Source organism: Papio anubis, chromosome 13 (assembly GCF_008728515.1).
Source record: "Papio anubis isolate 15944 chromosome 13, Panubis1.0, whole genome shotgun sequence".
In the NCBI taxonomy this organism is placed as follows: Eukaryota; Metazoa; Chordata; class Mammalia; order Primates; family Cercopithecidae; genus Papio; species Papio anubis.
In genome coordinates this window covers 43927358-43941038 of record NC_044988.1, presented here as the reverse complement: position 1 = coordinate 43941038, position 13681 = coordinate 43927358, and the positions used below count along the sequence as shown (strand labels likewise).

General features: G+C 38.3%; 1 protein-coding gene across 16 annotated transcripts in view; it reads left to right on the top strand.

Annotated features, from left to right (window-relative positions):
- The window catches only part of FREM1 (FRAS1 related extracellular matrix 1), a 175383-nt gene that overhangs the window by 130727 nt on the left and 30975 nt on the right, over positions 1-13681 (top strand). For 8 of the 16 annotated variants that reach the window (XM_031654249.1, XM_031654248.1, XM_031654247.1 and 5 more), the window contains 4 exons: positions 889-948; positions 2217-2631; positions 8264-8465; positions 9205-9349. In XM_031654249.1, the coding sequence (XP_031510109.1) occupies positions 889-948; positions 2217-2631; positions 8264-8465; positions 9205-9349 (822 nt within the window). Of the gene's footprint in view, positions 1-888; positions 949-2163; positions 2632-8263; positions 8466-9204; positions 9350-13681 lie in introns of those variants that run through there. The other 8 variants (XM_021927501.2, XM_031654251.1, XM_009188745.3 and 5 more) reach the window with 8 other exon arrangements.

Here is a 13681-nt window from a genome sequence, read left to right as displayed (position 1 = left end):
ATTTTTTGTAGAGAAAGGTTTTTGCCATGTTACCCAGGCTGGTATCGAACTCCTGGACTCAAGCCATCTGCCTGCCTCGGCCTACCAAGGTACTGGGTTTATGTGCATGAGCCACTGCACCGGCATCTTTTTTTAATAAATAATTGATTTTATAAATACCTCATGATCCAGTGATGAAATTTCCCAATTTGTTAAAAATATACTTATCAAAGGTTTAATTTCACGAAAGGATAACTGATTGGGTTGTTTTAAGGAAACTATGTGATTTTGCTCAATCTATAATTCTAAAGGCAATTGAATACCTTTACAAACTGTAAAAAATGCTGCTATGAGGGAAATGTGTCAGGTTTCATTCTTTGCAAGTCTAGGTGTATGAAATGTCAAAGTATACTTTATTTGTTGTATTTCATTTAGCAGTTTTAACTTTTTGGACATGTATTTCTTTTTCTTTGCATCAAATCAGACATGTTTTCCTTGTTGGCAGTCTTATTAACTAGATAATTAGAAAACTAAAAAACTTCAGCGTAGCCTTCAAAGCAATATCAGTACTCAGCCAAACTCATCTGTTTTTACTTTTTGTCTAACTGCCTTCCCCGAGTCTGTGGTCGCAGGCAGACTGGTTGACTAATTGCTCTCACACTATCTAGTTTCAGGTTTCTTCATGCTTAAAAGGATCGATGCTCAAACCCTGAAGGACAAGACACATTTCACAAAGAATAAGGAGACTGTTAGTCAAATCTGCCAGATTTGTAAAATAAATATAAATGCCATAACTTCTCTAATTAAAAAAGAAGCACCAAAGAAAATATACAATTTATATAGGTATATAAAATTTATACATAAAAATGTTCTATTAATTTATATATTCTACAAAAACATTATTTTTAGAGATTTTTGTATCAGTGGAATAGAAGAGTCCATCCTTCACGAATATTTCCAGCAACTACGGTACGTGGAGAAAAGCTAATAAGACACAACTCTGATTATTTCTAAGTACATTTCTTTGGTGTACAGTGAAGTTGTCAGTCCCATTTGATAGTAATGATTTCCTAACTTTTTGGAGTTTTAATATTGTGACTTCTTTGCATAATTTCATGATACTCTTAATTCTTATTAAAATAAAAATTACATGTTGAAATGCTACAAAGATCATTTAAATCAGTGTTATTGTGAAATTGTCTTCAGTAGAATGTGGTTTCATGATCAATATAATCAAAAGCACGTTATGGTATCACAAATTTAAGACTATAAGAAAGATTTTGCTTATCTCAAATGCGTATCATTTCAGCTTTCTTTTTACAGTTTTGCAGCGGTGCTCAGGCATCACAACTCTTTGTGGTGGATTGTTAAGCCAGCATTTATTTTAAACTCTGCAAGAGTAGAGGGTGCAGGGATCAGAAGACCTGCATTCTAGTCTCAGCTTCATCTCCTACCTGCCTTATGATCTCCCACCAACTTTCTGAACCTTTCTTTGAAGCAGGAAAATAATCCTTGTGTAGCATAACTCTCACCTGTCTTACAGGGAGAAAGTGCAGAAGCACATGTAAACTGTAAGAGATTAGAGCCTCCCGTAATATTTTAGAGTTGGGTGGTACTTAATGATCTTCTGGTCCATCCCATTCATTTTTCAGAGCTGTGGAAATGAGGCCTGGAAGGGAAAGATGATTTAAGTGAGATTACATGTCTGAGAAATGTGATCTGCTATTAAGAAATCTACCATAAAAATATATGAGTAGAATGAATTAGCTAAATTCAACCCATTTAGCACTTTAATCTATTGGTCTCCAAGTTATCAGACTTACAACTTTATTACACACCCATGAAAAAAAAAATGAAAAAATATAAATAAATAAAGGGGGTATACTCTTCAAATTCGTATGATGAGTCTCATTGGATGTGAAATTTTTATGTGGTGCAAGGCACATTAAGCACTGGTGAGTCTGAGAAATAGGATTGTCAGAATTCCCCTGTTGTATCACATGGGTCTATCATTAATGTTGTTGGGAAAATATTCTTGGGTGTAGAATGGTCCATTTATGCATTACTCTAGTGACTGGTTTAATGATAGGGATTCTTCTGCAAGATGTGCCCTTGATTTTTCATTTGAGTCACAACACGACATACCCTTTAGTAAAGGTGTGTATTATTATCGTTTCATTCCAGTAGATGGTGACACAAGAATCCATGCTGAAGGCTGCCTTGCCTCTCTTTGCCAGATTCATCATCAGCAATGGACTGCGGACCGAGCATGGGGTGTTTGAGATCACGCTGGAGACTGTGGACAGAGCCCTGCCCGTGGTAACCAGGAACAAGGGGTTGAGACTGGCCCAGGGGGCTGTGGGCCTGCTTTCCCCTGACCTCCTTCAGCTGACTGACCCTGACACAGCTGCGGAGAATCTCACCTTCCTCTTGGTTCAGCTCCCCCAGCATGGCCAGCTCTACCTGTGGGGAACAGGCCTACTTCAACACAATTTCACCCAGCAGGATGTGGACAGCAGGAATGTGGCCTATCGGCACTCAGGAGGGGACTCCCAGACTGACTGCTTTACTTTCATGGCCACAGACAGGACAAACCAAGGCTTTGTTGTGAATGGGAGAATGTGGGAAGAACCTGTTTTATTCACCATTCAGGTAAGTATGAAAAACACAGTTCATCTGCCAGAGATGTGAAAACAGTGACATCAAGAACTATTTTTTTTTTTTTTTTTTAGACAGAGTATTGCTTTGTCACCCAGGCTGCAGTGCAGTGACATGATCTTGGCTTACTGCAGTCTCCGCCTCCTGGGCTCAAGCGATTCTCCTGCCTCAGCCTCCTGAGTAGCTGGGACTATAGGCATGTGCCACCATGCCCAGCTAACGTTTTTGTATTTTTAGTAGTAACTAGGTTTCACCATGTCTGTCAGGCTGGTCTCGACCTCCTGACTTCAAATGATCCACCTGCCTCGGTCTCCCAAGGTGCTGGGATTACAGGTGTGAGCTACCACGCCTGGCCAAGAACTATGTTTTAATTTCCTTTCCTCTTTAATTCAAATACAGATTATGCATCTACAGCACAAACAGCATATTAATATGAATGAAAGAGATATGGTGCCCTCAGAGGTGCTAATGACTGACTGTGAGTGTCGATGGTAGCACAGAAAGGAGCAAAAGCCGTGGGCTTTGGAGCCAGACAGACCTAGGTTTGAATTTCTGCTTTGCAATGTATTAACTGTCTGACCTTAAAGAATTCATTAACTCTTCTGAATCTACTTTTCCTTCTTTGAAAAACATGCCTACAGCATTGTGGTGAGAATTCAATAGGATTAGGTATTCAAAGCAGTCGCATAGGGCCTGAAACATATTTGATGCTGAAACTTACGAGGCAGCATCTTTATACTATTACACATGTAATAATGGTGAGGGTAATAATAGCAGCAATTGCAGTTCCTTTAGTGTTAAATGCAGGCCAGACCCACTCCACATAAATCTTATTTGATTCTCATAAAACTCATATGAAGCAAGTTTTGTTATTGACATTTTATAGATGAGGATACAAGTTCAGGAGTTAAATAATTTGATCAAATACACACAAAGACCTCAAGTCTTTCTGATCCCACATTCTGTGTCCTTTCTATGACACTACGCTGCCACATTTGTTGACTATTACAAGGATTCCTGGAGGGCATAATGTGTTTTTCTTTTTTAAGTCAAAACACATCAAGTATATTCTGGCTCTCAAACCCTTGAATCTACTCTCCTTGGAAGTAATTCACCCTCTTCTACACACTCTCACCAAACACAAAATAGTTAAAATTTATCTCTCGCTTCAGAATACTTTCTGACTAGTAAAATAGTTACATTTTTCCGTTGCTCTCAGAGAGAGAGAGAAAAAAAAAGAAAGAGACAAAGAGACATTTATTTTAGGAAATTGGCTCATGGCTCATGCAATTTTAGGGCCTGGCATGTCCGAAATACACAGGGCAGGTTGGCAGGCTACAAATTTCTTTCTTTCTTTCTTTCTTTTTTTCTTTTTTCTTTTTTTTTTTTGAGTTGGAATCTTGCCTGTTGCCTAGGCTGGGGTGCAGTGGCGCGATCTTGGCTCACTGGAAGCTCCGCCTCCCGGGTTCATGCCATTCTCCTGCCTCAGCCTCCCGAGTAGCTGGGACTACAGGCACCTGCCATCACACCTGGCTATTTTTTTTGTATTGTTTTTAGTAGAGACGGGGTTTCACCGTGTTAGCCAGCATGGTCTCGATCTCCAGACCTCGTGATCCGTCCACCTCGGCCTCCCAAAGTGCTGGGATTACAGGCTACAAATTTCAGCAGGAGTTAACGTTGCAATCTTTAGCCCAAAGGAGTCTGGAGGCAACATTCCTTCCTTTTTGGGGGACTTCAGTCTTTTCTCTTAAGGCCTACAGTTGATTGGCTGAAGCCCACTTGCATTACGGAGAGTGATCTCTTTACTCAAAATTTACTGATGTAAACGTTAATCCCCTCTAAAACACACCCTGCAAAGTTGACACATAAAATGAAGCCTCACAGAGTCTATCTATGAGGAAAGCCTTGAGAGCATAGAATGGGTGCTGGATGAGTCCTTGGCAGTCATGGAGGTCCAGAAAATGCAATGAAATGATGCACTGGGAGAAGAAAGAAGATAGTGACATCGTGGACACAGTAAGAAGCACTTTGTATTAAAATTATTGTTTTTATTTTTAATCATATGTTTTAATTGATCTTAGTCACATTCCCTCTTCAGTCTGTTAGTGTCTTTTTTTATTCCTAACTCCCTAACCTAGGTTGAGACCTGTCTCTGTACTGTCCCACTAGGGATACTTTTCTGGGTCTCTTTAGCCGCAAATTTGTATGAATTATAAATTCTGAGTGTAGACGTCACAGTTCCTTCCTACGCTCCATAGCACAGATGGAAAAGAGGATGGAGACTGGGGAAAGTACCAGAACTTGAATCAGGTCTCTCCCAACACCAACACTCATCTTAAAGAGCATGGCTATTATAAGAGAGTTATCTATTGGAAGTTGTGGAATTTACTGATAGGGAAATGTTGGACATACATTGTAAAGTTTCTTTTTTTGTCAAAAGTATAAGGCTTTCCTTGCAAAAAAAAAAAAAAAATCATTATGTGTAAAAACCCCACAAGGTAAGCTTCGAACTTCCTCCCGTAATTCCCCAGAACCCTCAGTCTCTTTGAGCAGAGAAGTGAAGAGCCTTTAGAAAGTGACTGAACCCACCAGCAGTGGAGGAGAGATGACGCCCTGAGTGTCTTGCCTTCAAGAGCTTTTTCTGCCAAGACAATATGGATGTTGACCACCACTGAGTGGTAAACTGTTCCAAATAAGTCTCCCAACTATGCGTAAACTACTTTTCTGGTGGTACCTGAGTAATTGAGGGCCAAACTGCGCCAAAACACAGGTGTATTTAACTGACACAGTCACAACCTGACATTCATTTTGTAGGAAATCTTTTCTGTCTGACCAAAATTATTGCAACTGATGCAACCTGTACTTCTCCTTTAAAGGGGTCAGGTGAGGGAGAAAAACGTCATGCCATTGCTTTCCGTGCATTTCCTGTAAATACAACACAAGTTATCAAAGGATAGAGCTTTCTTTTAAAAAAATCTAGAAACGCAATATTTAAAAATGCTTCTGGTGTACTGAGCCAGAAGATCTACTTTTGACAAAGCTAGAAGTTGAATAAGACCTGGGATATATTTTAATGTGACCGGAGACATGACGGGACCGTGTTGCTAGAGTTTAGATGTTTTTTATTTTTATTTATTTTTTATTTATTTATTTATTTTTATTTTTTGAGACGGAGTCTTGCTCTGCCGCCCAGGCTGGAGTACAGTGGCCGGATCTCAGCTCACTGCAAGCTCCGCCTCCCGGGTTCACGCCATTCTCCTGCCTCAGCCTCCCGAGTAGCTGGGACTACAGGCGCCTGCCACCTCGCCCGGCTAGTTTTTTGTATTTTTAGTAGAGACGGGGTTTCACCGTGTTAGCCAGGATGGTCTCGATCTCCTGACCTCGTGATCCGCCCATCTCGGCCTCCCAAAGTGCTGGGATTACAGGCTTGAGCCACCGCGCCCGGCCTAGATGTTTTTTAAAAACACATGATCACAATAGACATTTATTACTTTTGTAACACTTTCATTTTTAAGGAATTATAACATCCAAAACCAAAATAAAACAACCATCCTACATTCAACTATTCATTTAGTATCAACTTTGGATATTTTTTATATGGCTTAGAAGTACTTTAATTTTCCTCTTCTTCCACTAACCATCTCTCTTACTGGCCACATGGTTGTGGGAGCTTCTTCCCTCACAGGCCACAATGACAATTTGACACCCAACCTCACTGCTCTGAAAGTTGCCACCCATACTCTTCAGGAGAGGAGAAGAATGACTGTGACTTTTGAAAATGTTTGTTGCTTTTTTGGTTTATAAAATAAGTATGTATTGTAAATAATTCATAAACTACAAGAAAAACAAATTCTTGACGACCATATCACTCCAAAAAGTATTGTTAGGGGCTTTCTTCCATTCTTTTGTTCAATTAAAAATGGGATGATATTATATATACTATTTTTTATGCATACTGCCTGTTTCCATCTTCATGTATTTTGAACATTTCCTTATGTCATTAACTATTCCTGATAGTTCTTGATAACTAATCATATTCCTGATAGCATGATTTTTAAAGGCTGCTTGGAACTCAGTCTCAGGTGGAGATGGTTTATAAATCCCCTGGTGGACTTTTCATTCTTTTTGTAAATTGCTTTTATAAGTAGTATTTTAGTGAATATATATCCAATCATTTTTGCATACATATCTGTTTCTTCAAGATACAGAAAAATTTTCACTATTTTGTACCCCTACCAGCAAAATATAAAAATATCTGTTTCTTCACATATTCATCAGCGTGAGTTATAATTATTTCTGCTTTTTTTTTTTTTTTTAAGAATCTTGCCAATTTGAGAGGAAAAAATGGTTGGTTGTGACAAAATTTCTTATGAAATAAACAGAGGAGGAGCTGTAATCTTTCCCCACCCCAAAACAAATGAACACATTTGTGCAAATCTCCCAGACTTTTGCCTATGTCTATACAAACGTCATGTATAGATAAATATATATTTTTAACAAAAATAGTATTATAATTATATTCTAGTTCTATTCTGCAACTTGCTAGGTTTTTCAGTTAACACAAAATTGTGGAAATTTTTCATCATCAATTCATTTTCTCCCTTATTCTTTTTAATAGCTACAGAGTAGTTCATTGTATCATAATACACAAAAATATACATGGTCTTATCATTGACATGAATTCTTTACTTTGCTAGGGCAAAGTAAGATTTACAGTAGTATCAGTTTGGTGTAAATGAAATTAAGAACCGAGAGATTAGGAGTGAGGAGAATGAAAATTCTTTTACATGTTTTCTAGTATCAGTGGCGAATCTGTTCTAATCCATCCAAACCTGCTCTGTCCTTAACCTACAACAGTCATCTTGCAAATGCAAGATGCACTGAGCTCCATACAGACTGAACAAGGTCCTTTGTTGTGTTTGAACCTACACTTCTGTTATCACTTACGAGTAATTGCTCATCCACCATCTTCACAAATCTAGTCCACCTGTTCAGCTACCTGGCTCTCATCCTCAATGAAACAAATATGCAAATGTCTAGAAATAATCACCTTTCACTTTTTCCTTACTGAGGTATCTCTATTTTTATTCAACATTTTTGCCAGTTGAAAAAAAGACATGCCAAAAATTTTTTCTATATATTTGTAAACCCTCACAATTTTGTGTCTATAAATCACTAAACACCAGGAAAATGAGGGAAGTTCTTCTGTGGAGTTAACATGAAGTCTGCTCTAGAATTCTTGGGTCAATTTTAGTGTATTGATTTAATAGACATTCCCTGGGCTTCTGTTATGGTTCAGGCACTGTGCCAGGTGCAGGGAATCCATGGCGGTAAAAGACCTGACGCCTGCCCTCTCGGAACTTGTATTTCTAAGTGGGAGTCAGGCAATAGATAAATTGATAAAGTGGGATCAAGGATTACGGTGGAAAGTTGGCCTCTGTTCCAAGCACTGTGATATTTGCTGAGGCTGTTGTGAACAGGACAGTCTTTAACAGGAATCCGCTAATGAGGAGTAGAAGGAATCCAAAACGCGGGACAGTGTGTCATTGTTGAACCAATAAAGCCCAACGTTGCATGGGGGTGAGAGGCCTTTGGCTAACATTGTATGTCATTGTTGATGATCCAGGTGGACCAACTGGACAAAACAGCTCCTCGTATCACACTCTTGCATTCCCCTTCTCAAGTGGGGCTCCTGAAAAATGGCTGCTATGGGATTTACATCACTTCCCGCGTGTTGAAGGCATCAGACCCTGACACTGAGGATGATCAGATCATCTTTAAAATTCTACAAGGCCCAAAACATGGACATCTGGAGAACGCAACAACAGGTACTGGCTTCCTTAATCCTTATAATTGCTCATTTTAAAATACCCAGTGGCTGGCAGGGCTAGAGAGCAATTTAATTAAGTGCAGGCCCATTTGGTAAACACTCCCCAGGGCTTACTGATAGATGCAGTTTATAAATCAATATTGGTCCTAAAGAGGGTTTGGAGCTGAGCCTTCCTAAATTTATCCTGACTGGAAGAACCAAATACTGATATACAACTGTTGATTATTTATAATTTTTTTCGCAACAGCTGATTATAGTATATTCAAAGGAACATAGTGTCAGGACCAATTTCCTATTTGTGACCAATTTTTTCTTCTGTCATGAATTCTAAATGACTCTAAATGATGTCAGATTTTTTTTAAAGTTCTTGGTTCTTTTCCTAATGGTTTCTCTGGATTGTATATTATTTCTCCTTTATGAGCACAATGATCATAATACATCATTAAACAGGATGGCACCAAATTATGGATTTTTATTACAGTATCTTTCCATTCTCCTTCTCTTTATTTTTATATTTTTTAAGGCAAATATTTCTGAAGCAGTCAATTTAATGCCTAATTTAAGCTTGTTGCATTTGAGTTTTAAGATAGTTACAGTAATGCTAATTTCTTTTTGTAAAATGTGCCTTAGCTGTTTTTTAAAGGTGTGTTTAAAATAAAATAGCCATACAATTTTATTAGCTCTTATTTAATGTTTTGTTTGATTACCCACGATATTCATTTATTTCTTTTTCGTAGGTGAATTTATCCATGAGAAATTTAGCCAAAAGGACTTAAACAGTAAGACTATTCTTTACATCATAAACCCATCTTTGGAAGTAAATTCAGATACCATGGAATTTCAAATCATGGACCCCACAGGGAACTCGGCCACTCCTCAAATGTAAATTCTCTTGCTTATTCGGTAGTCCTGCATATTACATCCAGAATGTATCTGAATATTAGGAAAGTGAAATGTTCTTTTAAAAACAGAACCCAAGATGTTAAGTTAATAGACCGTTCCACAAGCTCATGAAATTTACTTTGGAGAATGAATTTTCTTTTTATTACTGCTTGATAATAGGAAAGCCAATAGCTTTACAGAGTACAGAAACATTAAAAAGCTAAGTTGACATTCATATTATGCATGTCAATGTATACACTTTTATACACAGGGAGGTTTCTGTCTTAACAATTCACTAGCATCCAACAGTGAGTTTGCAGGTTCATGTAGCAATTGCGCAGCAAGAGGTCACTCTAGGACCGTGTTAGTAACTATAGCCTTCTAAAATGTCTGCGGTCGGAGAAATGAGGTAGTCAAGAAGAGTTAGCCAAATATCTTCTCTTTTTCTTATGAATAAAATTACAATTACCTGACAGTACGTTTATAAGGTGATAAACTTATCCTAGGTAAGATGAAGATAGTGTAAAGAGGAAAACGGACTTTGGAAGGTGTGTGAAGGATATGACCCTCAAAATAGCAAAAGTAACACATCTTCAAAATTAACAAGATTAACAGACCACAACAATTTCACTGACTGGGTCCCTATTCCAGACTTTTCTTGAATGTAGACCCTGAATAGCTTACTAGCTAACAGATAGTCATAGAAAGGTCTGTCAGAGTCCAGTTCTTCTGGTACTGTGCTCTTTTTATTGTTTGTTTTGCTTGTTTTCAATACCCTTCCCAGATACCCCAAAGAAAAGGTGTTCACTTGTCCTTGTTTTAGTAGTCACCATATCCTAGTCATACTAAGCATCATAAGTGATACAGCTCTGTTATACTCCTTTTATGGTGGAGTATAGACTAAGAAAAGAAAGCCAAGAAACTCTGCAGTCCAGAATTCTTGCATTTTCTTTCGGATCCTGAATTGTAGTTCTAAAATCTGACCAGCAGAGGTCACTGTAGTCATTGTCAGAAAAAAAAGCCAGCATGCTTTTCTTAGCAAACCACATTCCCAGGGTCCCACACCGTTGCCCTGATAAAATGTAGAGCCTGGCCCAGATTTATTAACTCCACAGACTTTTATCGCGTGGCTACTATATGCCGGGTGCACAGTACTAGGAGCTGGGGAATAGGTTAGAACAAAGTAGACCTGGCCCCTGATATTAAAATGTAATCTTGAGATTACAAAACATAAAACAGATGACCTCCACCCATTAAACTCTTTGCCTAAGAGAAATAATTCCTCAGGATCACAATCTTTATAGAAAAATACATCAACTACTTGCAACGTTAGACAAATATCTTCCAATTCTCAAGAAAATATAAAAAACAAAAACAAAAACAAAACAAAAAAAAACCCTGCTCCAAACACATTAATACATGGACTTTACTTTTTTTTTTTTTTTTTTTTTAACATTTTAAGAGTAATTCAACTAAGAAAACATAGGAATGTTGATCAGACTTGCTACTGACCTAATGCTGACCTCTGGTCCTCCATGTGTGAATGCAGTGTAGCTGACAGAGAATTTTCTTCCCCCAGTAATGATACTAGGCTGATATTGCTTCACCCACAGCCCCTTTCAATCTTTGTCACTATCAAGGACATTGCTTTTGGAAGATGATTTATATTTTTAAATAACTCTCAAATTCATATGAGAATTACGGCAAAATTTGCTTAATTTAATTATAACATTAATTGAGGCCATTTTAAATAGCCTCCTGCTTTTGTTGGATATTAACTTTCACGTATCTGTGCTGGAGATGTTTCTAGTTCAACTTGATATAATTTGTTCATTTGTTCATGACTGAACAAAATGCTGTGGCATACGCCTACCAAGGGGTAATACAGAGAGAAGTTTTATTTGATTCTGACATACATTAGGGTATTTTCTTTATAAGGGATGGGGGGGTAAAATTACTCAGCATTTATCATCATCATTTTTGAATGGTATAGTTGTCCTCCATCCCATTTGTAAGCAGATGTTTTTGGAACTAGGTGCACAATTTTCCAGTAAGAAGCAAGGTTATGAATAGTGGTTCATCTTCCCAAGACAGCCAGCCAGAATGTAGTTACAAGTACAATATAAATTACAGTCATTTGCAATATAATTGGTGTTTGCTCTATTTCATTGCTATTCATTTAATCATTACAACCACCTATGAGTCAGGTACCATCATCATCTGAAATTTACAGATGAGAAAACTGAGGACAGAGCTAGAAAGTGACTTTTCTAAGTGGAAATGCAGCCTTAGAGTGCATGATTTTTCTCAGCACACAAAAACTTTTTGCCCATTTTAAGGACTGTGCTAATCTGGCCTGAAGGGAATGGAACAGCAGGCTTGTCTTCTTTCTCTTCGGACATTGGCCACCCAAGCAAGAAAGAATACTGACTCATATAGGACCTTAAAGTTCAGTGGGATTTTTAAAAAATTTAAATTATAGACCTCTATATTAGCATGCACTTCATATCTAACACACTAGAATTTATACTATAGATAATAAACCACTGAACTTGGAGCTAGAGGACAAGGTTTGAGCTCTGCCCTTCATCTAGTGACTGTTCAAGCCTTAGTTATCTCTTCTGTAAAATGGAAGCGATACTACAATTCGTTTAGAAAAACAAATGAGATGTGTAATGTATATGAAAGCATCTTGTGTATTTAAAGTCCTTAACAAATGCAACTTATCTAGTGACTGTTCAAGCCTTAGTTATCTCTTCTGTAAAATGGAAGCGATACTACAATTTGTTTAGAAAAACAAATGAGATGTGTAATGTATATGAAAGCATCTTGTGTATTTGAAGTCCTTAACAAATGCAACTTGTGGTGGTGATTACTATTGTAGTTAATTCATGTGGGTACAATAATTGACTGAAGAAGTATCCCAGAAACATTTGGTGGATTAGAAAGCCTGCCTCTAATTAGAAATTGATCCTGGGATGAATCACAAAGTAAACAATCAATATGCCTATTAATCCATGAGCTAAATGCTGTAGAACTTTGTGTTGTTCTTTGGCTTAGACAAGATTAATAGATTCATATTCGTCATATCTGAAGGGGTGAAACCTCTGTGATAAAGCTAGAGGGACTGCAGGGTGCCATCTGGAACAGAAATGGGCCTGTTTAAGAGCACGGGAAGGACCCATGTTCAGTGGGAAGTTGAGAATCTTGACTGTTGGTCAGTTTTGGCTATTGCAGGATTCCTATGGAGTATCAGTCCTGAAGGATAAATAGATGCTGCACTATAAAAAGCATTTGGAAATGCTTGTTTCGTGAGATTCATCAAGTTATTGCCAGCTAGCTAGCTTGCATGCTTGTTTAACTGCATCACATCCTAGAGTCATTGAGATGTGCGTGTGGATTGGGAATCTCTCAGAAACGAAGCCTAGGCAGCAAATCTCAACCCAACTGGGCTGTAGAATCGCCTCTCTCGACCCGCCACCCCACACACAGGCAGGATAGCTCGGGGAACAAGTTTTTCATGGAATACATCTGGAAGTCACTTTATTGTAAATAGAAATTATTTTATAATGCTGATATCTATGGAAATTTGCATAATGATTTAGATTTAGCTAAGTGCCTACATTTCAGGCACTGTGCTAGGTGTTTTCACGAGTTGTCTAATTTTATCTGCAAAACACAATCCTCTGAGGATAAGGAAATAAAGCTCAAGGCTTTTAAGTAATTGTCTTGAAGTCACTGGAGGGTGAGCCCTGAACTCCTGACCTAAATGAGTGCTCATCTTATCGCCTCACCCCTTGGCTGCACCCCTCACAAGCTCGTGCCTGTTTTCTAGTCCAAGTTGAATCTCCAAGATGATCTGCAGAAGCCCCAAACTAAGTTACACAGGACCCACATCATTCATGAAAAGCACTTCTGTGGACCACAGAATGTGGCCAACTTCTGACCAAGGTTGTTTTCCTAATACAACTTCCACGTGGACCTCTTTCTTGTGCCCACTGGAGAAAAGTGAACTTCAAAAGCCATGTTAAATGCAGAAGTCCTTGATAACTCAGTGACTGTTTCTCCAGTTCTGCACTCTGGTTCTTCCCCCACCTCTGGCAACGCACATTCTAACTGTTCTATTGTCCGTTTTTGGCTTTAAAAGAGAAGGGACGGAAGAATAAAAGGAATTTCCATCAGGCAAACTTTGCAATATTTAGCAGTTTTTATGAAACACCTGGTAGGGGAAGAGGTTGAAACTGTTGGCTAGCTAATTCCTCCACATTACCTGCAAGCCAGGAGTTAAGGTTTTTGTCTTCAGACTAGATCTTAGGAAAGCACAGACGAAGG